The sequence below is a fragment of the Pristis pectinata genome, chromosome 2 (assembly GCF_009764475.1).
Source record: "Pristis pectinata isolate sPriPec2 chromosome 2, sPriPec2.1.pri, whole genome shotgun sequence".
NCBI classification, from domain to species: Eukaryota; Metazoa; Chordata; class Chondrichthyes; order Rhinopristiformes; family Pristidae; genus Pristis; species Pristis pectinata.
In genome coordinates, this window is record NC_067406.1 from 5,546,165 (window position 1) to 5,573,433 (window position 27,269).

Genomic DNA, 27,269 nt, shown 5'->3' on the forward strand with positions numbered 1-27,269 from the left:
TTCTGAGAAGACTTTGGTAGGGAGAGAAGTAGCTGAGTGCAGAGATAATGCTTTATCAAATGCACGTTAACTCTTATGGAATGGCTGGTAGCAGCCTGAACACTGCACTACTCAACTTGTCAGGGTCCCAGCTAAGAGATACCTACTGTTATACTTCTAATAGTCTTCGTGAGAGGATGCAAGGCACCTGTCAGAAGCACATAAGTAAACTTGTAAACCTGGAGATAGAGAGCAGGTATGAAACACCAATTGGTATTTAATTAGAATAGTGTGTGGACTTCTGTTAAATCTTTTCATTATATTCGCAGAACAGCAGGAATTTGCAATTGTGTATTGTCCCTAACACTAACCTCCCTGCTGATGCGATTCCTTTGGAGTTAATGTCTATATACTAAAGCAGTGGAAGACATCTCTTCTTTCGTCCACTCTCCCACATTGCTCCCCATCAAATTCTCCTAAAAGCCTTTGTAACACACAGCTTCAACACGATTGTCAGTTCTGTTCATCACTACTTTCCTAGTAATTCCACAAACAACTATCTGTCTGGACAGACAGAGAGAGCCCCAGTGATGAAGGGGAATTAGAGCAGGATCTTATATCTCTGCAAAGTGAACGTGCATATTAGGATTTACATGTGGAGGGCACAGTCATTCATTATGCTCAAACCAGCAAGCACTGGTGATTGGAGACACAAGAGACTGCAGATGCAATCTGGAGTAACAAACAAGATGCTGGAACTCAATGGGTCAGGCAACATCTGTGGAGAGAACTGGACGTTTCGGGTCAATGACCCGAAGCATCTTCTTGACCTGAAGCATCTTCTGTCCATTTCTCTCCACAGATGCTGCCTGACCCGATGAGTTCTTCCAGTCACCTTGTTTGTAAGCACTAGTGATTGCTCCTTCAAGAAGTAGCGCAGATGCTACCTCGCAGTTCCAGCAAGCTGGTTCAATCCTGACCTCCAGTGCTGTGTGGAGTTTGCATGTTCTCTCTGGGTTTCCTCCGGGTTTCTCCAATGTCCCAAAGACGTGTGGGTTGGTAGGTTAATTGGCCACTATAAATTGGCCCTAGGGTGAAGGTGGGCGGTAGAATCGGTTTATTACTGTCACATGTGCAGAGATACACTGAAAAGCTTTGTTTGCATGCCATCCAGACAGATCATGCCATACGTAAGCATATTGAGGTAGTAAAAAGAAAACAGAATGCAGACTATAGTGTTACAGTTACAGAGAAAGTGCAGTGCAGGTAGATTGGAAGATCAAGAGTTCACCTTTATTGTACTAAGGAACCATTCAATCGTCTTATAAAAGCGGGATAGAAGCTGTCCTTGAGCCTGGTGGTACGTGCTTTCAGACTTTTGTATGTTCTGCCCGATAGGAGGAGGGAGAAGAGAGAATGTCCGGGGTGGGTGGGGTCTTTGATTATGTTGGCTGCTTTACCGAGGCAGCAAGAAGTGTAGACAGAGTCCATGGAGGGGAGGCTGGTTTCCGTGATGTGCTGAGCTGTGTCTACAACTCTCTGTACTATTTTGCGGTCTCAGGCAGAGCAGTTGCCATTCCAAGCTGTAACACATCCGGGTAGAATGCTTTCTTATGGTGCACCTGTAAAAATTGATAGGAGTTGATGGGAATGTGGGGAGAATTTAAACAATGGGATTCATGCAAATGGGTTGTTGATGGGTGGCGAGGACTCAATGGGCCGAAGGGACTGTTTCTGTGCTGTATGACTCTGCTGTAGTACAAGTGCTAGTCAATCCCAACCCACTGGGATGAATCAATGTAACTGCATCAGGAAGTAAAATTCATAAGTAACTTACATTGTCATGGGTAGGTTGGGTTAAGGGTTTATTTGCACATATTCTAAGATCCTTTGTCTTTATTATTTATTTAACAAATGAACCTTGCCAGGAAATGTGGTTTACACATTTGCATAGAAAGGGCACAACAAATGCTGATATTTTAATAGGAAGTCATTTGCAGATATGAAGAGGACAATCTTTTTCTATTGTATGTATGTTTATGACTAGTGCCAACAACGCCACATCAGATACCAGCAAAAGGTTCCTGTTATACTTGTTATTTCAGTTCAATGTTATATTTTAAAAAAAATATTCGGTTAATTTTATTTGTTCTGGACTCTGTCCCTTCTATTGAGAAATAAAGGAAAATACTGGCTTTCTGGATTTTAAAAGGTGTGCTTAAATGTGTACAATTAAAAACATGAAGAAATTTACGCGTTGACGAAAACACTGAGGTAAAATATTCAACAATGCATTAAATGTGTTTCTGAGGTAAAATGTTGCAATGCATCCTGAAAGTTAAACAAATATTTCCGACAGAATTGTTCTGATTACGCTGTTGTATTACAGTATACGGATTATACTTGCCCCGACTTGCTTCCATTGTCTCACGTTGCAGCGGGACGAGGCCGCGCCACTTCCCCGCCCTGGCGCCAAAAAGACGGGCGCCCATTGGTTGGTTTGGATGGGGCGCGCGAGGCGGCGGCGGTTGGGCCGACGGTTGCTCGCGCGCTTCCCGCGCCACGTCACCAGTGGGGCAGCCGTCGCCCAGTGGCCGGCCGGGTGGCCGGTCGCCGAGGGCAGGGGATGTCTTGATGCTTGTAGTCATGGGGGTAGAAGACTTTGAAAGGGAAGGTGGGAATAAGGTCCGTGCGTTCAGTGAGAAATGAATGCTTGTCAACTGCAAACCTTGCCGTCAAAGAGGAGGGCAATGCTTGAAGGGGTGAAGTTTTGATGAGATTCGTGGTCATGGTTAGCTAGGTCCAATGGGACAGGTGAATGTGTGGGTGAAGTTTTGCTGGGATTCATGGTCATGGTTAGCTAGGTCCAATGGGACAGGTGAATGTGTGGGTGAAGTTTTAATGAGATTCATGGCCATGGTTAGCTAGGTCCAATGGAACAGGTGAATGTGTAGGTGAAGTTTTGCTGGGATTCATGGTCATGGTTAGCTAGGTCCCATGGAACATGTGAATGGGTGGGTGAAGTTTTGCAGGGATTCATGGTTAGCTAGGTCCTGTGGAATAGGTCAATGTGTGGTGAGGTTTTAATGAGATTCATGGCCATGGTTAGCTGGGTCCTATGGAACGGGTGAACGTGTGGGTGAAGTTTTAATGAGATTCATGGTCATGGTTAGCTAGGTCCTATGGAACAGGTGAATAGGTGGGTGAAGTTTTGAGGAGATTCACGGTCATGGTTAGGCTCCACGGAACAAGTGAATGGGTGGTTTGTGGGGGTCCAAGGGGAAATGAAAGGTAATTAAGGAGAAATAATTGCCCCAACTGAAGAGGCTAGAAATAGTGACTAAAAGTTACTGGGGGAGTTGGGCCGAGGTGTGCAAGAGAGGGGATGCCATACGGTAAATGAACATCAACAGGAATCACCGCTAATCTTGCTTTTTTGATATTTGGCCAAAGCCTTCTTGGGGATAATGAGATAATTGTAGGGGGAGTGTGACAGTCAAAAGTTCCCAAGATCCTATCTGATGAACAAGTGGCTTGAGGACCCACTGCTGAGTTTACTGTTGAATAATCATCAAAGTTCCTGCGTTTTGCCAATGGACAAAGTAGTGCTGCTTTAGTGGACCTGTAGCATGTACTTCTGAAAGGTTATTCCTTTGATCTTCAAGGCTTCCTTTGGCTTTGGTTTTTACCTTTGAAACCCAAGCGGGAATCTCAAATTAACAGTGTTCTTCGCAAATTATATCTCTCCTTGATGTCTGCTCTGAAAGATTCATTTCCCAGAATCTCTTTGAGGGTCTAAAATAACATTTAGTTTAGGTGGGAAACCAATAAATGGGTGTTTGGTTTCAGTGTTTATATAAATAATTTTAAAATTGAAAAGCGTTGTAAGGTATTTCACAGATGTATTTGGATGTAAGAAGATAGAAGGAAATAGTACAAGGTGACCAAAAGCTTAATCAAAAGTTGAGGTTTTAAGAAGATCTGAAAATGATTTATCCATTCAATATTTGTATGTTACAGATTGCTGTTGATCTCAGCTATGGGGATATGCACCAGTTAGCAGTCTTCAAATGATTGGGACAAGGAAGTGCCATGATGTATGAAATTGGAGAAGGTATTTAATCAAATAGCCCGTAAAACTGCATTAATTCCTAGAGTTGTACAAGACAGAAACAGGCTCTTTGGACCACCATGTCCATGTCAACCTTTTTGCTTCATTCAATTCCATTTGCCAGCACTAGGTCTGTATCCTTCTATCCCATGCCTATTAGGTGCTGCCTAAGTGTCTTTTAAATGTAGCAATTGTATCTGATTGTCCCATCTCCTCTGGCAGCACGTTCCAGATATCTCTATCTTGCACATCTTTAAACTTTCCACATTTGTTCAACCTCTTATTATAGCTTGTACTCTCCAATCAAGACAACATCCTGGTGAATGTCTTCTGCACCCTCTCCAAAGCCTCCATATCCTTCCTGTAATGCGGTGACCAGAACAGCACACAATACTCCAAATATGCTCTAACCAAAGTTTTATACAGTGACAACATGACTTCCTGACTTTTATTTATACTCGATGCCCTGACCAATGAAGGCAAGCACTTCATAAGCCTTCTTTACCACCCTATCTACTTGCTTTGCCACTTTCAGGGAGATATGGATTTGGACCCCATGATCCCTTTGTACTTCAATGTTGCTTAGGGTCCTGCCATTTACTGTATACTTTCCCCTTACATTTGACCTCCTAAAGTGCAACACCTCACACTTGTCTGAACTAAACTCAATCTGCCATTTCTCTGCCCATATCTGCTACTGATCTATAGCCTGTTGTATCCTTTGACAACCTTCTTAACTATCCACAACTTCACCAATTTTTGTGTTGTCTGCAAACTTACTAATCAGCCCATCTATATTTTTGTCCAAGTCATTTATAAATATCACAAACAACAGAGGTCCCAGTGCTGATTCCTGTGGAATACCACTGGTCACAGACCTCCAGTTAGAATATCACCTCTCCACCACTAACCTCTGTTTTCTATGGACAAGCCAATTTTGAATCAAATCTACCAAGTCACCATGAATCCCATGTGCCTACCATGAGGGGCTTTGTCAATTGCCTTACTAAAATCCATCCATAAAGTAGACAACACCCACTGCCCTACCCTCATCAATCACCTTTGTCACCTCCTCAAAACACTCAATCAAGTTTATAAGACGTGACCTGCTCCACACAAAGCCATGCTGACTATCCCTAATAAGCTCATGCTTGTAAATTCTAACCCTAAGAGTCCTCTCCAATAGCTTCCCTTGCACTAAGGCCCACTGGTCTATAATTTGCTGGATTATCCTCATTGCTTTTCTTAAACAAAGGAATAGCACTTGTTACTCTCCAGTCATCTGGGACCTCACCTGTGGCTAGAGAGGATACAAAGATCTCTTTGAAGGCCTGAGCAATCTCTTCCTGCCTCCCTCAACCTGGGATAGATCTCATCAGGCTCTGGAGACTTATCCACCTTAATGTTCTTAAATACACCTTACACCACCTCCTTGAAATCAACATGCTATAGAATGGTTGAAGGGAAGTAGCTGTTCTTCAACCTGGTGGGGTGGGACTTCAGGCTTCTGTACATCCTGCCTGATGGTTCAAAAACAGCTACTTCCCTTCAATCATTTGGTTCTTAAACCAACCTGCACAACCTTAATCATGGCCTCAGTATAGCAACACTATGACCACTTTGCATCCAATGGACTTTTTATGTTCTAATGTTCTTGTAAAAATTGTGTGTAATTAATGTTTTTTTCCCTGTGAATGTTGCATATCTGATGCCATGTGCCTGTTAAGTTATTCATTGCACCTGTGCATACATGTACTTGTGCATATGACAATAAACTTGACTTTGACTTTGATCAAGATCCCTAATAGTTATTGACCTGAATATCACTCTGCTCAGACAATCTGACATTGACATTGCCTTCCTGAGTGAGACGAGTGGTAAGCTAAGGTTAGATCAAAGAACAAGGTGGTAGATACTCTTTTTGGAAGGGTAAACTGGAAGAGGAATGACATCCTTGTGAGCTGGGTTTCACTATGAGCTAGTCTTGTGTCTTAGTAATTCTCCTTTGTCGGAGAAGCGAATATCTCACGACATTCATGCTTACACCAATGGAGGACCAGCATGTTATACGAAAAACAATTGCATCTCAATCTTGGAAATGACACATGAGACCATGGAAGATTTATTTTCCAACCTTGAGAAAACCTAGAATCAGGCAAACTGACTCTCCTGGAAAACATGGTCAGGGTTGAAAAGGATGCAAACTCTGAAAAGATTGACAATGAAGGAGTTTGGAAAGCTAACTCCAATAGTGTTCTCCTGAAAAAGTACTTGGAACATGACTTTACAGAGAGATAATTACAAGACCTCGTGGCAACACTCTCGATGCAGGCACTGGCATCTGTTAGATTTTGTTTTTGTGCAAGTGAGGGACTGTAACAATGACCACATAACCTGTGCCATGACAAATAATGATGACCACTGTGGACTTATCACTTCATAATCTGCTCTGCTTTTTCATCATTTTGACCTTCAAAACAATTGTAGCAACAAAAGTGCTGCCCAAAGAAAATCAAAACTGAATGTCCATTAAGAAAACTCTTCTTGGCCCCTCACGGTTCTGAACCAACAGAAGACAAAAGGGGAGTGTCATCAGTGCCTAGGCTGACTCTAGGTTCACCATTATTAGCACCTGTGAAGAAACTCTTGGCTTCTCTATCAGAAAATACTGCAAGCAGTTTGATGAGAACATTCAGGAGACCCAGGAGCTGATTAGTCATAAACACAAGATATTCTTAGATTAGGAACTCCATTGTACTTCCAGGGGAAAAAGAAAACAGGCTCCAGAAAGCCAAGATATGACAAAAAAAATTTGACCCAAAAACATGATTGATGGGAAGAGTGTAGGAGATCCAGCATCAAGCTGATAATCCCAACATAAATGAATTCTTCAGCACTGTCAAGACCATTGACAGCGCAAATACCCAAGTCCAATGAAAACCAAGCAATGAAGTAGAGTTTAACAAGAACAGAAAGGCAATCAGCGACCAATGGAAGGAGCACTTCAATGAAATCCTCAACCAAGACTGTCCTTGGTATTGGTATTGGTTTATTATTGTCACTTGTACCGAGGTACAGTGATAAGCTTGTCTTACAAACCGATCGTACAGGTCGATTCATTACACAGTGCAGTTACATTGAGTTAGTACAAAGTGCATTGATGTAGTACAGGTAAAAACAGTAACAGTACGGAGTAAAGTGTCACAGCTACAGAGAAAGTGCAGTGCAATAAGGTCACAACAAGGTAGATCGTGAGGTCATAGTCCATCTCATCGTATAAGGGAACCATTCAATAGTCTTATTACAGTGGGGTAGAAGCTGTCCTTAAGTGTGGTGGTACGTGCCTTCAGGCTGCTGTATCTTCTACCCGATGGAACAGGAGAGAAGAGAGAATGTCCCGGGTGGGTGGGGTCTTTAATTATGCTGGCTGCTTCACCAAGACAACGAGAGGTAAAGACAAGAGTCCAAGGAGGGGAGGCTGGTGTCCGTGATGCGCTCGGCTGTGTCCACAACTCTCTGCAGTTTCTTGCGGTCCTGGGCAGAGCAGTTGCCATCCCAAGCCATGATGCATCCAGATAGGATGCTTTCTATGGTGCATTGATAAAAGTTGGTGAGTGTCAAAGGGGACATACTGAATTTCTTTAGCTTCCTGAGGAAGTAGAGGCGCTGGTGAGCTTTCTTGGCTGTGGTATCTATATGATTTGACCAGGACAGGCTGTTGGTGATGTTCACTCCCAGGAACTTGAAGCTCTCAACCTTCTTGACCTCAGCACTGTTGATGTAGACAGGTGCATGTACACCGCCCTCTTTTGTTGACATTGAGGGAAAAGTTGTTGTCATGACACTAGGCCACTAAGCTCGCTATCTCCTTCCTAAGATTTGAGATACGGCCTATTACGGTGGTATCATCAGCAAACTTGTGGATGGAGTTAGAGCAGAATCTGGCCACACAATCATGAGTATATAGGGAATAGAGTTAGAGGGCTGAGGACACAGCCTTGTGGGGCACCAGTGTTGAGAATAATTGTGCTGGAGGTATTGCTGCCTATCATCACTGATTGCGGTCTGTTGGTCAGTAAGTCAAGGATCCAATTACAGAGGGAGGTGTTGAGTCCCAGGTCTCGGAGTTTGGTGACGAGTTTGCTTGGGATCATAGTATTGAAGGCAGGGCTGTAGTCAATAAACAATAGTCTAACGTAGGTGTCTTTACTGTCCAGATGCTCCAGAGATGAGTGTCGGGCCAGGGAGATGGAATCCGCTGTAGACCTGTTTCAGCAGTAGGCGAATTGTAGTGGTAATGTCTTAATTAATTCTTCTCATCTGTATTTACCAGGGAAGCTAGGGAATTCAGGGAGAGAACAATGATGTCCTGAAACATATTGATATTACAAAATATGAGATGTTTGCAGTCTTGAAGGACATGAAGGTGGATAAATCCCAGGGCCTGACCAGGGTATCCTCGGATCATGTGGGAAGCAAGGGAAGAAATTGCTGGGACACTGGTAGAAATTCTTGTGTCTTCCTTAGCCATAGGTGAGGTACCGGAAGACTGGAACGTGACTATTGTTGTGCCTTTATTTAAGAAGGGCTGCAAGGACAAGCCAGGGAACTACAGGCCAGTGAGTAACATCAATGGGGAGTAAGCTACTGGAGGGGATTCTGAGAGACAGGATCTGTAGATGCTGGAATCTAGATGAAAAACACTATGATGCTGGAAGAATTCAGCAGGCCAGGCAGCATCTATCTGCATTTAAAAAGGTAAAGACTGATTAGGGAAGTCAGCATGACTTGTACATGGGAAACTGTGACATACAAATTTAATTGAGTTTTGAAGAGGTAGCCAAGAGGATTGATGAGGATAGTGTGGTAGACCTTGTGCAAGGTAGCACTTTAGCAAGGCATTTGACAAGGTCCTGCATGGTAGACTGGTCTGGAAGGTGAGATCACATGGGATACAGGGTGAGCTAGCAAATTCCATACAAAATTGGGTTGGTGGAAAGAGTCAGTGGGTGGTAGTGGCGCGTTGTTTTTCAGATTGGAGGTCTGTGACCAGTGGTGTGCCGCAGGGAATAGCTCTGGGTTCCGTTTGTTTGTCTTGTATATTAATGATTTGGATGAGAATGTAGACGGCATTATTAGGTATGGGTATATAAGATGGTAAAGACTGCGTATGGCACGCTTGCCTTCATTGGGTAGGACACTGAATACAAGAGTTGGGGCGCCATGTTACAGCTGTATAGGACGTTGATGAGACTACACCTGGAGCATTGTATACAGTCTGGTCACAATACTATAGAAAGGATGGGATTAAGATAGGGTGAAGAAAAGATTCACAATGATGTTGCCGGGATTGGAGAGCTTGAGTTATAAAGGAGAAACTAGATAGGCTGGGACTGTTCTCCCTGGAGCTGAGGAGGCTGAGGGTGACCTTATGGAGGTTCATTTAATCATAAAGTGCATAAAGTAGATTGTCACAATCTTTTTTCCAGGTTAGGGGAGTCTAAAACTAGACTGCATAGGTTTAAGGTGAGAGGGGAAAGATTTAAAGGAGAATTGAGGGGCAAATTTTCACACGAGGGTGGTGGGTATATGGAACAAACTGCCAGAGAAACTGGTAGAATGGTACATTTACAAAATTTAAAAGACATTTAGGCGGGTTCATGGATAGGAAAGGTTTAGAGGGATATGGGCCTAATGCAGGCAAATGAACTAACTCAGGAAGGCACCTTAGTTGTCCTGTTTCTGTGCTGTATAACTCTAAGACTGTAAGGAAATGTTCTGTTTTAATGATACTTTGTTTCTAAGTATGTTTGGGAGTAATAATATAAACTTTCTTTGCAATAATATTAACTAATTTCTTAATCCATTTAAAAGGTCAAACAAGGTGTTGGTTTATTTAAGAGAGTTCATCTGTGCAGCATTCCCTCAATTCCACTCTAAATTACCAGCCTTTACTTGTGATTCTGGAGTGAGACTCAAACCTGCATCAAGTTAACTTAGAGATGAGTGTTATAAACTGAGTTACAACTGATAAATTTGAAGCATGGTTTACACATTTTGTATTTCATTTGAAACAATCAGAATGTTTCAGGCACAGTAGTGTAGTGGTTAGCGTAATGCTTTACAGCGCCAGCGACCCAGGTTCAATTCCGGCCGCTGTCTGTAAGGAATTTGTATGTTCTCCCCGTGTCTGCGTGAGTTTCCTCCGGGTGCTCCAGTTTCCTCCCACATTCCAAAGCCATACGGGTTAGGAAGTTGTGGGCATGCTATGTTGGTGCCGGAAGTGTGGCAACACTTGCGGGCTGCCCCCAAAACACTCGACACAAAAGATGCATTTCATTGCATGTTTCGATGTACATGTGACTAATAAAGATATCTTCTCTGTGGCACAATTTACTTCAAAGTGATAATGCAAAATATTTTTCCCCCAATAAGTTTTTATTTCTCCTTCTGCATGATTGGCCTCTTAATCAGACCTGCTGTTACTGTGTGCTCTGCTCCTCGACAAGGTGTGAGGTACCCTAGTGTTACATCCAGCATCATGTAGAATGTTCCAGCTCCCCCTGCTGCTCTGCCTGCTGTTTATGTTCCGTTTATAGAAGCATCTCAGCTAGTCACAAGACATTGAAATTAGGTAAGCTGTAATTTCACTTTCATGTGTATAAATTGTGCTCTGGCAGTCATTTAAGGAATCACATAGTTATTTAGTATTTATAGATCATTTTTAAAAAATAAAATTGTAGGTGTTTGGATTATGTGGTCTGTGCTTGTAAAAAGACAGGAATAAAAATGATCCTGAAGGAAAACAGTTGGGTAACCACATTGTGTTACAGGTCACTGCTCAGTCAAGAACATCTTGATCATTGTATTATGCTCTATGTAATTTTTGTTTAGACTTAATAAAATAGTTTTTCTAGGATTTATTTCTACTTTGTAATATTGTTTTCTTTTGCATTTTCTACTTTTCCTCTGCTTCATTGAAGAATTAGCATATTTCTTGATTTTGAACAAAATGTAAAATAGATGAAATTGAGTTGGTCACCTGATTGACAATTTTTAAAATTTTCATTGAAATCACAAAGGACTTCAAGTATATAATTTGTTGAAACTGAAGGTGCATATAGATATAGCTGTTTAAATGTTGTTTTATAAAAGCAGGATTGAGAACAAGGGTAACAATGGAGTGATAATTTTGTGTGAAATATATAGGCCATACTTAAAGCACAGTCTGCAGCTTTGGATTTTCTTTTACAGTATAATTCGGTGGAATGATATTCTTCGGAACTTTTTGAACAAATATGCTGAACATTGGCATCAAATCCTAAAAAATATAATTTAGATATTCAAAACAGGAGATAAAAATTTTTCATCTGTTTACAAACATGTCACAAACTATTATAGCTACAGGCTGTAAAGAATAGTCAAAGGCAAAATGCTACAAAAGCTGGAAATCTGGAAAAAAAGTTGCTGAAATATTTATTTGATCAGGCAGCATGCATCTGTGGAGAGGGAAACAGAGTTAACATTTTAGAACAAATATTTTCTTAAGCTTTTTCTTAAGCTCCAATGATAAGGTAAGATTTCTTTATTAGTCACATGTACATCGAAACACACAGTGAAATGCATCTTTTGCATGGTGTTCTGGGGGCAGCCTGCAAGTGTCATAATGCTTCCGGCGCCAACATAGCATGTCCACAACTTCCTAACCTGTACGTCTTTGAAATGTGGGAGAAAACCGGAGCACCCAGAGGAAACCCACGCAGACACACAGGGAGAACGTACAAACTCCTTACAGACAGTGGCTGGAATTGAACCCACTGTAAAGCGTTACGCTAACCGCTACACCACTGTGCCTGCCTACCAGTCATTGGTTATAATACTGGCCTTTTCATGGATCCCATTGCCATTCTGATATTTATAAATGATGTGAAAGAGGGTCTCTTACAAAAACGTTACATCAATCGGTATATGAAGAGGGTTTTCAGGAATTCTTTGGGGTTTGGACAGATCAATGCATAGACGTAGTAAGTGTCTTGAAAGAAATCATTTACACTTCTTCTGGATATAATTTATTTTACTCGTTGTTGAGTATTTATATACTAAATTTGGCAGATGAATGCATGGCTGAGGAGTTGGTGGAGGGAGCAGGGTTTCAGATTTGTTGATCATTGGGATCTCTTCTGGGGAAGGTACGACCTGTACAAAAGGGATGAGTTACACCTGAACTAGAGAGGAACCAGTATTCCAGTGGGCAGGTTTGCTAGAGCCATTGGGGAGGGTTTAAATTAGTTCAGTAAGGGGATAGGAACCCCAGTGATAGGTCGGAGGTTCGTCCATTTAGTGTACAAGTAGATGTAGAGTGTAGAAAGACCGTGAGGAAGGATAAGCAGTTGAAAGGGCAAATTTGCAGTCAGTTGGATGGGCTGAAGTGTGTCTACTTCAATGTGAGAAGTGTCAGGAACAAGGGTGATGAGCATGGGTAAAGTACATGGAATTACGACGTTGTGGCCATTACAGAGACTTGGCTGTCTTAAGGGCAGGAATGGCTGCTGGATATTCCAGGGTTCAGATGTTTCAAAAGGGATAGGGATGGAGGTAAAAAAATGTGGGGGGGGGGTGGCTTTGCTGATCAGGGACTGTGTCACAGCTGTAGAAAGGAAGGACATCCTGGAGGGATTGTCTACTCTGGGTGGAAGTTAGAAACAGGAAGGGAGCGATCACTCTATTGGGTGTATTCTACAGACCTCCTCCAATAGCAAGAGAGACACTGAGGAGCAGATCGGGAGGCAGATTTTGCAGTGCTGCAAAAATAAGAGTTGTCATTTCAACTTCCCTAATATTGATTGGCACCTCCTTAGTATAAAGGAGATAGATGGGATGGAGTTTGTTCGGTGTGTACAGGAAGGATTCCTGACACAGTATGTGGACAGGCCGACTGGAGGAGAGGCCATACTGGACCTGGTGCAAGGCGATGAGCCTGATCAGGTTTCAGATCTCTTGGTGGAAGAGCATTTTGGAGAGAGTGACCATAACTCCTTGACCTTTACCATAGCCTTGGAGAGGGATAGGAGCAGACGATATGGGAAAGTATTTAATTGGGGGAGGGGGAAATTATGATGCTATTAGGCAGGAACTTGGGAGCTTAAATTAGGAACAGATGTTCTTGGGGAAGTGCACAGCAGAAATATGGAGGTCATTTAGGGAGTACTTGCATGGGGTTCTGGTAGGTTTGTCCCATTGAGGCAGGGTAAGGATGGTTGAGTGAAGGAACCATGGTTGACAAGAGACGTAGAATATCTTGTCAAGAGGAAGAAAGAAGGTTTAAAAAGCATGGATCAGACAGGGCTCTGGAGATTTACAAGGTAGCCAGGAGGGAACGTAAGAATGGACTTAGGAGAGCTAGAAGGGGGCATGACAAGGCCTTGGTGAGTAGGATTAAGGAAAACCCCAAGGCATTCTACATGTATGTGAAGAGTAGGAGGATGACTAGAGTGAAGGTAGGACTGATCAGAGATAAAAGAGGAAACGTGCCTGGAGTTGGAAGAGGTAGAGGAGGTCCTTAATGAATACTTTGCTTCAGTATTCACCAGTGAGAGAGACCTTGACATCTGTGAGGATGACGTACAACAGGCTGATATGCTAGGGCATGTCGACATGTGGAAAGAGGATGTGCTGGAACTTTTGAAAAACATTAGGATAGATAAGTCACCGGGGCCAGATGGGATATATCCAAGATTATTACGGGAGGCGAGGGAAGAAATTGCTGCGCCTTTGGCGATGATCTTTGCCTCGTCACTGGCCAAAGGAGTAGTGCCAGGTGATTGGAGGGTGGCAAATGTTGTTCCTTTGTTTAAGAAAGGGAGTAGGGATAACCCTGGGAATTACAGACCACTGAGTCTTACTTCAGTGGCGGGCAAATAACTGGAGAAGATTCTTAGAGACAGAATTTATGGGCATTTAGAGAAGCATAGTCTGATTGGGGACAGCATGGCTTTGTGAGGGGCAGGTCGTGCCTCATGAGCCTGATTGAATTCTCTGAGGGTGTGACAAAGCACATTGATGAAGGTAGGGCAGAGGATGTGGTGCACATGGATTTTAGTAAGGTGTTTGACAAAGTTCCTCATGGAAGACTCATTCAGAAAGTCAGGAGGCATGGGATCCAGGGAAACTTGGCTGTTTGGTTTTATAATTGGCTTCCCCATAGAAGACAGAAGACTCGATGTAACTACACTGTGTAATGAATTGACCTGTACGATTGGTATGCAAGACAAGTTTTTCACTGTACCTCGGTACAAGTGACAATAATAAACCAATACCAATACCAAGAAGGTGATGGTAGATGCAGTGTATTCTGCCTAGACGTTGGTGACCAGTTGTGTTCCGCAGGGATCTGTTCTGGGACCCCTGCTCTTTGTGATTTTTATAACTGACTTGGATGAGGATGTGAAAGGGTGGGTTAGTAAGTTTGCTGATGATGTGGTGGTGTTGTGCATAGTGTAGAAGGTTGCTGTAGGTTACAACAGGACATTGATATGATACAGAGCTGGGCTGAGAAGTGGTAGATGGAGTTCAACCTGTAAAAGTGTGAAGTGATACACTTTGAAAGATAAAATTTGAAGGCAGAATACAAGGTTAATAGCAGGACTCTTAGCAGTGTGGAGGAACAGAGGGATCTTGAGGTCCACATCCAGAGATCCCTCAAGGTTGCTGCGCAGGTCGATAGGATTGTTGAGAAGGCGTATGGTGTGTTGGCCTTCACTAGTTGAGGTATTGAGTACAAGAGCCACGAGGTAATATTGCAGCTCTATAGAACTCTGGTTAGACCACACTTGGAGTATTGTGTTCAGTTCTGGTCACCTCATTATAGGAAGGATGTGGAAGCTTTAGAGAGGGTGCAGAGGAGATTTACCAGGATGCTGCCTGAATTGAAGAGCATGTTTTATGAGGATAGGTTGAGTGAGTTAGAGCTTTTCTCTTTGGAGAGAAGGAGGATGAGAGGTGATAAGAGGCATAGATCAAGTGGACAGTCAGAGACTTATCCCAGGGTGAAAATAGCCAACATGAGGGGGTGTAATTTTAAGGTGATTGGAGGAAGGTATAAAGGGGATGTCAGAGGTACGTTTTTTTACACAGAGTGGTGGGTTTGTGGAACACACTGCTGGCAGAGGTTGTGGGGGCAGATACATTAGGGACGTAAGAGACTCTTAGATAGCCACATGAATGATAGAAAAATGGAGGGCTATTTGGAAGGGAAGGGTTAGATGGATATGAGAGCATAATAAAAGGTCAGCACAACATCATGGGCTGAATGGCCTGTACTATGCTGTAATGTTCTATGTTCTTTCCTCATTGAAAACAAGACCTAAAGATTTTTGGGTCAAATTAAAATGGGAAATAGAACATCTATGTTGGTGACTAATGCTCCAAACCACTGTGTGGCGCTGGCCACTGAAAGCAGACATTGCAACTGTACGTTACTTGTATATGTTACAGACAGCAAAACAAGGAATTGAGGAAAAGGACTTGACCATTCAGCTTCCAGAGCTTGTGCCACTATTCAGATCTGAACTCAATCCACCTATAACCCTTAATATTCCTCCCTATCAAAGATCTATGCATTCTCAGTTTTGAAATTGGCTTGGCCAACACAATGAAGTTGGCTTGAAATTGGCTTGGCCAACACAATGAAGAGCTGCTTTCTGAAATCACCCTAAATTACATTCTTGTTCTGGTGCTTTTTTTCCCATCTTACTCCATCATCTCCTTTAATTGTCCTAAATCTCTCCATAAGTTCACTCTTTACCCTATTTGCTCAATGAAGTACATGTAGAATCTATGCAATGTGGCCTCGTATTGGATTATTACCAATACCAATCATGGACTAACACAGCAAGGAAACAGGTCCTTCAGCCTAACGAGTCCATGCTGATCATCAAGCACCCATTTACCCTAATCCATTTTATTTTCCCCACTAGGCCCCCAGATTCTGTCACTGACCTTTGTACCGGAGTAGTTTACAATAGCCAATAAAACTATTAACCTGGAACAAAAAAGCAAGCTTCTGGAGGAACTCAGCAGGTCAGACAGCATCTGTGGAGGGAAGTGGACAGTCAACATTTCAGATTGAGACAATATAAAGAGGTGAGGGGAAGGGGTAGAGCAAGAGCTGGAAAGTGATGTGGATCCAGGTAGGGGGTGATAATAAGAGTGGAAATAATGACAGAGGCTGGGAGATGATAGGTGGATGCAACAAAGGGTTGCAGATGATGGAATCTGATAGGTATGGAAGGTGGAGCCTGGAACCAAACAAGGGAGGTGGGCTGGACGTATGGGAACAGTAGGGGAAGGGGACCCTGTGGGCGATGGGAGGATGGAGTGGGTAGGGGAGGGGAAAGAAACAGGGTGATGGGGGAGCTGAGTAGGATGGGTGTAGGAGGAACTAGGTAAATCAGGAGGAGAGAGAAAAGGGACAGAGGGGGAGCAGGCTATCTGAAAGTGGAGAATTCAATGTTCATGCAATGTTCATGTAGACTACCCAGGTGGAATACAAGGTGCTTTTCCTTTAGTCTGAGGACAGCCAGGTCGGTGTAGGAATGGGGAGGGGAATTAAATTAGCTAACAACCAGGAGCTCAGATGGCCATGAGGGGCAAGTTTTTCATACAGAGGGTGGTGGGTATATGGAATGAGCTGCCAAAGGAAGTGGTAAAGAAGGGTACAATTACAATGCTTAAAATACATTTGGACAGGTATATAGATAGAAAAGGTTTAGAGGTATATGGGCCAAATGCAAGTAAATGGACTAGCTAGGATAGACATCTTGGTCAGTCTGTTTCTGTGCTGTATAACTCTGACTCTATCCTTACCATCTCTGAATGTCTGCACTTTGGGAAGGCCTACAATGCAGGTGAATATCTGTTCATGCTCTGCCGGCAACTGTATGCTGAAGGAATAGTAAAAGAAGTCTTCTGATATAAGATATTTATTTATTAGTCACATGTACATCGAAACACACAGTGAAATGCGTCGTCTTATGTTACTGAGAATGTGCAGCGGGCAACCCGCAAGTGTCGCCACGCTTCCGGTGCCAACATAGCATGCCCACAGCTCCTAACCTGTGCATCTTTGCACTGTGGGAGGAAACACACGCAGACACATGGGGAGAACGTGCAAACTCCTTACAGACAGCGACGGGAATTGAACCTGGGTCGTTGGTGCTGTAATAGCGTTACACTACCCGCTACCTTACCGTGAGGGTGGCTGTCCTTCTGTCCTTTGGTAGGGCATTTATCTAACCACCCTAATATGGGACTGAGCAACAAATTGTGAAATGGGGTAGAAATTAGGAAGAACAGCCTGAAATGATTCTGAAGCGAGGAAACAGAGTGAATGTGACTGTAATATTCATGGGTAAATCAGACTAGGCACAAGAGGTTGAATTGGAGGTCAGAAGTGAGGACAAAGAATGCAGTTTGAGTGTTGAACCTTTTAAACAGTATTGTTTCACTGTTAATAAAACTTGTTTATCCTTTGAGTAATTAAGAACTATTGTTTTACAGACAACTGAGATTGAAAATCTCACCACAGAAATTTTGCATGTTCGAGTACAATTTGTGGGAACGTTATACTGGACAAATCAGTGCCAGTGAACAAAATTTTCATCGATAAATAAGGAAACAAATTTCCCAATGGGCATCAAGGCACCCAGAAACATGTAAAATTGCATTGCTGTGGGTCAACCAGATTTTCAACAGCTGGGCACTGTTTGCTTGAAGTTGTGTGAATGAATTTCTATCTCTTAATGTCTAATTGAAATATTTGAGTTAAGGGCCAAAGTACATAAATTATGGACAATCGTTAAAGTTGACAACAGTAGAAAACAAAAGATAAATCATCTGTGGTAATTGTGTGAACTTTGGTATGAAAAATCTATTTGTTGTGGGAGAATACTGAGGGTATTTAAACAATGGAACAACATGAGCTACTGAGGGAAGTGAGTTGCACAATTGCAAGAATTGTGAAGGAAAACAGGAACAGTGTTATTTTGCAGTATGCCTGTGATTCTTTCCTTTTTCATTTTGTTGTTTTATTGCAGTAGTAACTGCTTACTTTACTCTGCACCCCCTCCCTAATCAAAGTGCCACTTAGTCCTGTAACAACTATAAGAAGTTCATTCATTTATTTGTCATGAAGTTCAGTAAGTGGAAGGCCTTCAAAGGCAAAATTTTGAGAGTGCAGAGTTTGCATGTTCCTGCCAGGATTAAAGGCAAAGTTAACAAGCATAGGGAACCTTGTTTTTCAAGAGATATTGGTGCTCTGGTTAAGAAAAGGAGAGAGGTGTATAGCAGGTATAGGCAACTAGGAACAAATGAGGTACTTGAAGAGTATAGAAAACGTAAGAAAATACTAAAAACTAAAATCAGGAAGGCAAAAAGAAGACATGAGGTTGCTTGGGCAGATAATGTGAAGGTAAACCCAAAGGGTTTCTACAAGTATATGAAGAGTAAAAGGATAGTAAGGGACAAAATTGGTCCCCTAGAAGATCAGAGTGGTCGTCTATGTGTGGAGCCTCAGGAGATGGGGAGATCTTAAACAGTTTTTTTCATCAGCATTTACTCAGGAAACAGGCATAGAGGATATGGAAGGAAGGGGAACAAGCAGTAGTGTCATGGAACATATAGAGATTAAAGAGGAGGAGGTGCTTGCTGCTTTACAGCAAATAAAGGTAGATAAATCCCCCAGGCCTGACAAGATATTTCCTCGGACCTTGAGAGAGACTAGTGTAGAAATTGCAGGGGCCCTGGCAGATGTATTTAAAATGTCCTTAGCCACGAGTGTGGTGCTGGAGGACTGGAGGGTAGCTCATGTTGTTCCATTGTTTAAAAAAGGCTCTAAAAGTAAACCAGGTAATTACAGGCCGGTGAGCTTGACATCAGTAGTAGGTAAATTATTGGAAGTTGTTCTGGGAGATTGGATATACAAATATTTGGACAGCCAAGGGCTGATTAAGGATAGTCAGCATGGCTTTGTGTGTGGTAGATGGTGTTTAACGAATCTTGTAGATTTTTTTGAGGAGGTTACCAAGAAAGTAGATGAAGGAAAGGCTGTGGATGTTGTCTACATGGACTTTAGTAAGGCCTTTGACAAGGTCCCACATGGGAGGTTAGTTCAGAAGGTTCAGTCTCTAGGTATCCATGGAAAGGTTGTAAACTGGATTTGAAATTGGTTGTGTGGGAGAAGACAGAGTGGTAGTGGATGATTGTTTCTCAGACTGGAGGCCTGTGACTAGTGGTGTGCCTCAGGGATCTGTGCTGGGGCCATTGTTGTTTGTTGTCTATATCAATGATCTAGATGATAAAGTGGTAAATTGGATCCGCAAGTTTGCTGATGACACTAAGATTGGAGGCGTAGTGGACAGCGAGGAAGGCTTTCAAAGCCTGCAGAGGGATCTGAACCAACTGGAAAAATGGGCCAGAACATGGCAGATGGAATTTAATGCAGACAAGTGAGAGGTGTTGCACGTTGGAAGGACAAATCAAGGTAGGACATACACAGTAAATGGTAGGGCACTGAGGAGTGCGGAGGAAGAAAGGGATCTGGGAGTTCAGATACATAATTCCCTGAAAGTGGCGTCACAGGTAGACAGGGTTGTAAAGAAGGCTTTTGACATCCTGGCATTCATAAATCAAAGTATTGAGTAGAGGAGTTGGGATGTTATGATGAGGTTGTATAAGTCATTGGTGAGGCCAAATTTGGAGTATTGTGTGCAGTTTTGGTCATCTAACTATAGGAAGGATATCAGTGAGATTGAAAGAGTGCTGAGGAGATTTACTAGAATGTTGCCGGGTCTTCAGGAGTTGAGTTACAGGGAAAGATTGAACAGGTTAGGACTTTATTCCTTGGAGCGTAGAAGAATGAGGGGAGATTTGATAGAGGTTTACAAAATTATGAAGGGCATAGAGTTAATGCGAGTAGGCTCTTTACACCTAGATTAGGAGAGATAAGTACAAGAGGACATGGCTTTAGGGTGAAAGGGGAAAGGTTTAGAGGGAGCATTGGGGGGAACTTCTTCACTCAGAGTGGTGGGAGTGTGGAACGGGCTGCCATCTGATGTAGTAAATGCGGGCTCACTCTTAAGTTTTAAGAATAAATTGGATAGATACATGGACGGGAGAGGTCTGGAGGGTTATGGACTGGGTGCATGTCAGTGGGACTAGTGGAATAACGTTTCAGCACAGACTAGAAGGGTCGAATGGCCTGTTTTCTGTGCTGTAGTGTTCTATGGTTCTAAGTTGGATGTTACCTGCTTAGCTAAGACCATTGCTTCCCTACCTGTTCCTTTTGCCAGCCAAGCCCAGAGCCTCCCGTATGTTGTCCTGAACCTTGTCTCTCTTTAGCTTTTCTCACTACTGCTCATATAGTCTCAGAACTATTCTTGTTAATGCCCGACTCTTTCTCTTTAAACTCCATTCCAACTATATGGGTTAACTACATAAATCTCCAAATGGCAAAAAAATTTTCCTTTCTCATGCACTACCCCTTTCAAAACACCATCAACTGATCTGAAAGGTTAACTCCATTTCTCTCACCATAGATACTGCCTAACCTGTGTATTTCAACATTTTTGTTTTTTTTTAAATAATTATTGAATTTCCTCAGAAAAGTCATCCTTGCAAGAAATTGCAGCCAACATAATGAAAGACCACTCCCAGTTTGGTTAATCTCTCTTCTCCCCCCTCCCACCAGGCAGAAGATACAAAAGCTTGGGAGCACGTATCACCAGGCTCTGGGATAGAAGCTATCCCTGCTGTTATCAGACTCTTGAGTGGATCACTCATATACTAAAAGATGTACTTGTGTATGGAATGATATGTCTGGATGGTATGCAAACAAAAGTTTTTCACTATATCTAGGTACATATGACAATAATAAACCATCCAATTCCCAAACTACTAGTCTATCTCAATCTCTCTCTCTTCAGTGTTCTAATGTATGATCAACCAGATGCTTATCTGACACTCCCACTACTTAATGTTTCAGTTCCTCCAGTATGGTTTCCACCTCCCACACCAAACAAAATCATGAATGACATTCCTTCTGCATCACAATTCCTCAACCTCACTGTGGTTTTTAAATCGACTGGTAACATGATATTCTTCCAATAATATTCCTCTATTATGTAGCTTGTGGAGTCTTGCCTTAGTTCCCCTTTTGCCACTTGAACACAATTCGTCATCCCTCTTGTCCTTTCCACTGAGTATGTGGTGTCTGATTGCTTGGCTTTTATTAAAGGTAAATAAGTGCAAATCAAAATAAAACAAAAGCTGCAGGTATGAGCAATCTCAGGTCAGGCAAAACCTGTGGAAGAAGAAACTGATGACCTGAAAAGTTAACTGATTTCCACAGATGCTGCCCGATCTGCTGAGTGTTTTCAGCATTTTCTGTAAATAGTGTAATGCAAATTGCTGTAGTTGCATACCCCCATGCATTCTTTCATAGAATCTTAGTTAAGCAGTTGGTGGCTATTTGGCACATTGAGTGACACATACACTAACCAGAGCTGAAAAACTACTAGTCATACAGCATCGAAACAGGCCCTTCAGCCCGACTGGTCCATGCTGACCAAGATGCCCCATCCAAGCTAGTCCCATTTGCCAGCACTTGGCCCCTAACCTTCTCAAACTTTCATATCCATGTACCTGTCCAATTGCCTTTTAAAAGCTGTTATTGTACCTGCCTCAACCACTTCCTCTGGTGGCTGATTCCACATAGATACTACCCTTTGTGTTAAAAACAAAAGTTGCCCCTCAAGTTCTTTCCCTCTCATCTTAATCCTTTCCCTCTCAAATTAAACCTATACCCTCTTGTTCTGTTGATGTACTTCTTTGTACCCATTTTGGTAGTCCTACAGGCGTGAGAATGGAATGGCCTGCTATTCGCTGTCACCCGCAGGGCATCAGGGTTGGCTTAATGCTTTGTTGAATAGTCAGTTTGTTTAAACAAATGTACTGGCGTCAGAGGACATGCGGACAGGGAAGGAATTGAAAGCCCACTAAAAACGGTTCTGATCATATTTAGCCTGCCTAACTGGGGTTTAAAATAAACTGCTGGAGAAACTCAGCGGGTCAAGTAGCACCTGTGGGAGGGAGGGAAGGGATTGTTAGCGTTTCGGGTCGAAACCCTCTAGCCTAGGAGTAGAGATTTCATCATGTGACTTCGTCATCCGCCCATGTCAACCTTTTTCACTTTATTTTCATATTTTTAATAACAAAAAAATCCAATAAACTTTTACAAAAAGCTAATAATTTTAATCACCCTGTTTCTCCCCCCCCCATTGCTTGCAACATTGTGCAGAAGATCACCTATGACTGAAATTTCCACCCCCCCCCCCCCCCATCATCTTGAAAGCCCAGCTAAAGATAGCTAGCATTTTAAATTGTTGCTTAAGGGAGCGAGATCTCAAGGGAAGTATTTCCCTGATTTTTCTTGTTGAAGAAACGCCCCACTGGGTTTGCACTGATAGTATTACTCATATGCATTTGAGGCATCTTTTTTTAAAATTTGCAAACGTAGAAACCACGAAGAAACAAACTACATCAATTAACACAGCACAGCAGACCCAGATGTTGCAATTTTAGTACTAGTAACAAACTACATCAATTAACACAGCACAGCAGACCCAGATGTTGCAATTTTAGTACTAGATGTCACACGAAGAAAAATACTTCCAGTTCAGAAAGAGATCATCGGTATTCTTTCTGTTGGGAACAAATGAGAGGGTGGAGTTTCTTAGGTACTTAAAAAAAACTGTGACTCAAATCCAGCCCGCCCCTCTGATTTAAGTCTTTCGCTACCTGGCGCTGTTGTAACGCTCAATGCAGTAACAAAAAAAGGCAACTGCATAATATGTCCGACTGTCGACATCAAGCGTAGTTTTTAAGCAAACAAAGTTTACGTAACACCGGAGGGTTCGAGACTGAACAACAAACCAACTTTAAAACCGAACTCGGATACGAAAAGTTGTTTTAAAGAAATTCAAGTAAGAGCGAAAGGAGCTGTTCACTTTTATTTCAAACACCTGGTTGTGGTGTTTGTACTTTGTTCTTCTCTGCCCGATTGTATTAGAAGCAAGAAAACAACCAGAAAAAGAATTGGAAAAATTTTGCCAGGCGTCTTAAAAAGAAATAACACGATGAAAGGAGGATTCACGGCTCTAGCTGTTTACGTTGCGATTTTGTGTCCTATCAGTATCTACGTTTTGGGCTTGGCTAAGGAATCGCTTCCCAGGAAAACCATTTCTTACAGTGGTAGGTGTTGGTATCTGCTTTATTTTTTTTCTTTCTCAACGACATTTCCTACTCAAATTAATCCAAATCATTAGCCTACACGTGAGCTTTTTGAGAGGTTTCAGTCGCTTCGTTATGCGTTATTTACGACCCTGAAATGATCAGCGTGATACTTGGTTCACAAAGAAACGGAAAAGACCTGTTTATGTATGACCTCGGGGTGACTTGTAATAATTTAGGAATGAAACGCTTTGGACTGGTCCTACTTTTTAATGTAGGAAAACGGGGGAGCCAATATGCACTCAGCTAGATCAGAGGGATAGCAACGAAATAAGCAGCAGAGAGCTGAAATTGGTGATGGTCATTATTCCGAGCTGGATGAACACCGATTACGAGACGTGTCTGAAATGTGATCTCCCGTACTTTCTCTTTGGGTTATTTACAATGACACCTGCTGTACCTTCACAGGCAGCTTGCCCAGTTTCTAAATAGGAATACCACAAGGGCCGGAAGTTAACGACTTGGAGAGTTTGGAGTGGCATCAACTGGGTGTGGAGTTGGGATGCTTGTTCTCCAGTTTTGTGTTCCTGGTCCACAGTTTAAGGTTATAATTTTTTTTAAATATGTTTTTTACAGGGGCTATAGGACCCTAACTGTTTTATCAAAGGAGCTGGATGTTAAACCACTGTTTTATAGAGTGGAACAAATACCTGTTCTAATTAGCTGGTGTTGGTGAAATGAATTTACTGGGCAAATTTTGCTCATAAGTTGTAGAAGTTATGAGTAAAGATCTAAAGTGTTTCATCCAAGATCTAAAATGTTTCACTATTCTTGAACTAAAATGAAATATAGTGATTTTCACATCCCAATATGCTTTGCAGTTAAATAAGTACATTGGAAGTGTATGTACTCAGATGTATTGAACATGACAGGCATTATGAATAACATAACAAAGCTTCCACAAACAAAGGTGTGGATGGTGACCATCTACTCTGCTTAGTAATATTGACTTGCAAAAAGGATTGGCTAGCATTCCAGGAAGAATCCTTTGGTAGACATAAGAGACTGCAGATGCTGGAATATGGAGCAACACACACAACGCTGGTGGAACAACAGGTCAGGGAGCATCTTTGATGGACAGTCAATACTTTGTGTCGAGGCCTTTCATCTGGACTGAAAGAAAGAAGGAAGATAGCCAGCATAAAAGGTAGAGGAAAGGGGTGGAGCAAGAGCTGGCAGGTAATAGATGGATCCAGTGACAAGGAGGCATACAGAAGAGAGAGATCGGCTGGTTGAGTGGTGTCGCAGCAATAACCTCACACTCAATGTCAGCAAGACCAAGGAATTGATTGTGGAATTCAGGAAGGGGAAGTCGGGAGAACACACACCAGTCCTCTCTGATGGGTCAGTGGTGGAACTGGTGAGCAGCTTCAAGTTTCTGGATGTTAAAATCTCAGAGGATCTGTCCTGGCCCCAACACATTGATGCAATCACGAAGAAGGCATGCCAGCAGCTCTGCTTCATTAGAGTTTGAGGAGATTTGGTATGTCACCAAAGACTGTTGCAAATTTCTGCAGATGTACGAAGAAGAGCATTCAGACTGGTTGCATCACTGCCTGGTCTGGAGGCTCCAATGTGCAGGATCGCAAGAGGCTGCAGAGGGATATAGACTCAGCCAGCTCCATCACGGGTACAACCCTCCCTGTCGTTGAGGACATCTTCAAGAGGTGGTACCTCAAGAAGGCGGCACCCACCATTAAGGATGCTCACCGTCCAGGACATGCCCTCTTCAAGTTACTACCATTGGGGAGGAGGTACAGGAGCCTGAAGACCCACACTCAATGGTTCAGGAACAGCTACCGTGAGCAAGCACGGTGCTGGAGGTGTGGCGACACTTGCGGGCTGCCCCCAGCACACTCTACACAAAAAGATACATTTCACTGTGTGTTTCGATGTACATGTGACTAATAAAGATATCCTATCTCTGCACCCCCCCCCCCCCCCCCCCCAACATCAAATTTCTGAGTGGTCCATGAACACTATCTTGTTATTCCTCTTCGCACTATTTATCAATCTATTTTATTTATTTATTTTTGTGACAATAATTTTTTTTATGTCTTGCACTGAACTGCTGCTGCAAAACAACAAATTTCATGACATATGTCAGTGATAAACCTAATTCTGATTCTGTGGTGGGGACAGGGGAGTGGGAATGATGTCTGAATCTGGGAGGTGATAGGTGGTAGTGACAAAGGGCTGAAGATGATGGAATCTGATAGGAGAGGAAGGAGGTGGACCATGGAATAAAGGGGGGGGGGGGCGGGAAGTGAGGAGGGAAACCAGTGAGAGGAGTGTGTGGTGATGGGCAGATGGAGAGGCTGGAGTAGTGGAAAGAGGCAAGAGTAGTGGGGACCAGGAGGAGAGAGAAAAAGGACAGAAGGGGAGCGGTTGCCAGAAGTTGGCGAATGTGATGCTCATGCTGCCAGGTTGGAGGTTGGCCAGATGGAATCCTTTGGTAACTTGTTTATTATTGACACATCTACTGAGGTACAGTGGAAAAAGTTTGTTTTGCATCCTTCCATGCAGATCATTACAAAACTTAAGTACGTTGAGGTAGTACAAAGGGAAAAGCAATAACGGAATGCAGAATATAGTGTTACTGTTACGTTCCTTTCAAATACGGCATGGCAATGTTTAAATCCACCAAGGAGCATAGTGAATTGGATATATACTTAAAGAGAAGTTTACAGAGCTGGAGAAATGGAGCTGGATGTGGAACCAATTGTATAGGTGTTCTGAAGACCCAGCATAGACATACGGTTACTTAGCCTCCCCTTTGGGTGGGGGGCGGGGAAGGAAATTTTATTTTGGTTATCTAATTGTTTATAGTGCTGTCCTTGGATTTACCAGTCACTTCCACCAGCAAGGTTGCCTCCTCAAGCCTGGAGCAATTGTGTGCAGAATTGCCAGTGATGTTCAAGTGCAGCGAAGGAATAAATTTTAAGAAGAACTTACACCAAAAATGTGAAATATTGGAACTTGGGTACTGTTTAACCTGTTGAGTATTTTGAGCATTTTTTTTTGTAGTGGATTTACAGCAGCAGTAGTATTTTGCTTTCAGATTTTAGCTCTATTATGCAGGCCTGATGGAAATGTTATACGATTTGTTAATTGGGCCACTGAGCAGTTGATAACCTTTTGGAGTGGGAGCAGGTTGAGAAAAGTCTGTAATCCAAGATGTTGCAGAAGTCACCATTCTCCATGCCATTTGATATGCATGGTAGTCTGTGGGTGCAAATCTACAATACTCTGGGTTTTGGCTCAAGAAAAACAACCAACTAAACAACCTGCAAGTAGATTTTTCACCTGATGGCATGATTCTTCCCAACCCTACTTAGTTCAATTGACATAACAGTATCGCCAAATAATCTATTGAAGGAACTCAGTGGGTCGAGCAGCATCTGTGCGGTAATGGTATCATTGGTGAAGACTGTTTTATTCAATTTATAAACTGTATTTGAAGAAAAATAAGCTCTAAAGAGGGGGTGGTTTCATGACCAAAGCATTGAGCTTTTATCCATTGAATTGTGCAGTTATGATTCTCATTCATATTTAATATAATCTAAGCAAAATGACCTTTTGCCATAAAGTTGAACATTTATTCTTAGCATCTCCTTTTCTCACCACACACACACACACACACACACACTTTACTTTTGAAGGAAATTGCTAAAGGGAAGCAATTTGGCTAGAATTTCAATTTTGCATTGCTGGCGTTGTCTGAAAGATAATTTCTGATTGTGCTTTGCTATAGGAATGTGAATTAAAGGAATGATTATTTTTAATGTATGGTTTTTAGGAAGTGGTTGTAAACAGTTCATTGTTCCTGCAAAGT

The 27,269-nt window shown here is 42.5% G+C and overlaps 3 protein-coding genes across 4 annotated transcripts in view; 1 reads left to right on the forward strand and 2 right to left on the reverse strand.

The window, feature by feature from the left end:
- The window catches only part of m1ap (meiosis 1 associated protein), a 60,247-nt gene extending 57,620 nt beyond the window's left edge, over positions 1-2,627 (reverse strand). The window contains exon 1 of the mRNA XM_052033220.1: positions 2,411-2,627. Within this exon, the coding sequence (XP_051889180.1) occupies positions 2,411-2,627 (217 nt within the window). The remainder of the gene's footprint in view (positions 1-2,410) is intronic.
- The window catches only part of LOC127580023 (uncharacterized), a 399,650-nt gene that overhangs the window by 286,862 nt on the left and 85,519 nt on the right, over positions 1-27,269 (reverse strand).
- Positions 22,950-27,269, forward strand: part of sema4f (sema domain, immunoglobulin domain (Ig), transmembrane domain (TM) and short cytoplasmic domain, (semaphorin) 4F) — a 166,986-nt gene continuing 162,666 nt past the window's right edge. For both annotated transcript variants that reach the window (XM_052038547.1, XM_052038563.1), the window contains exon 1: positions 22,950-23,395. In XM_052038547.1, the coding sequence (XP_051894507.1) occupies positions 23,281-23,395 (115 nt within the window). In that variant the 5' untranslated portion in view covers positions 22,950-23,280. The remainder of the gene's footprint in view (positions 23,396-27,269) is intronic.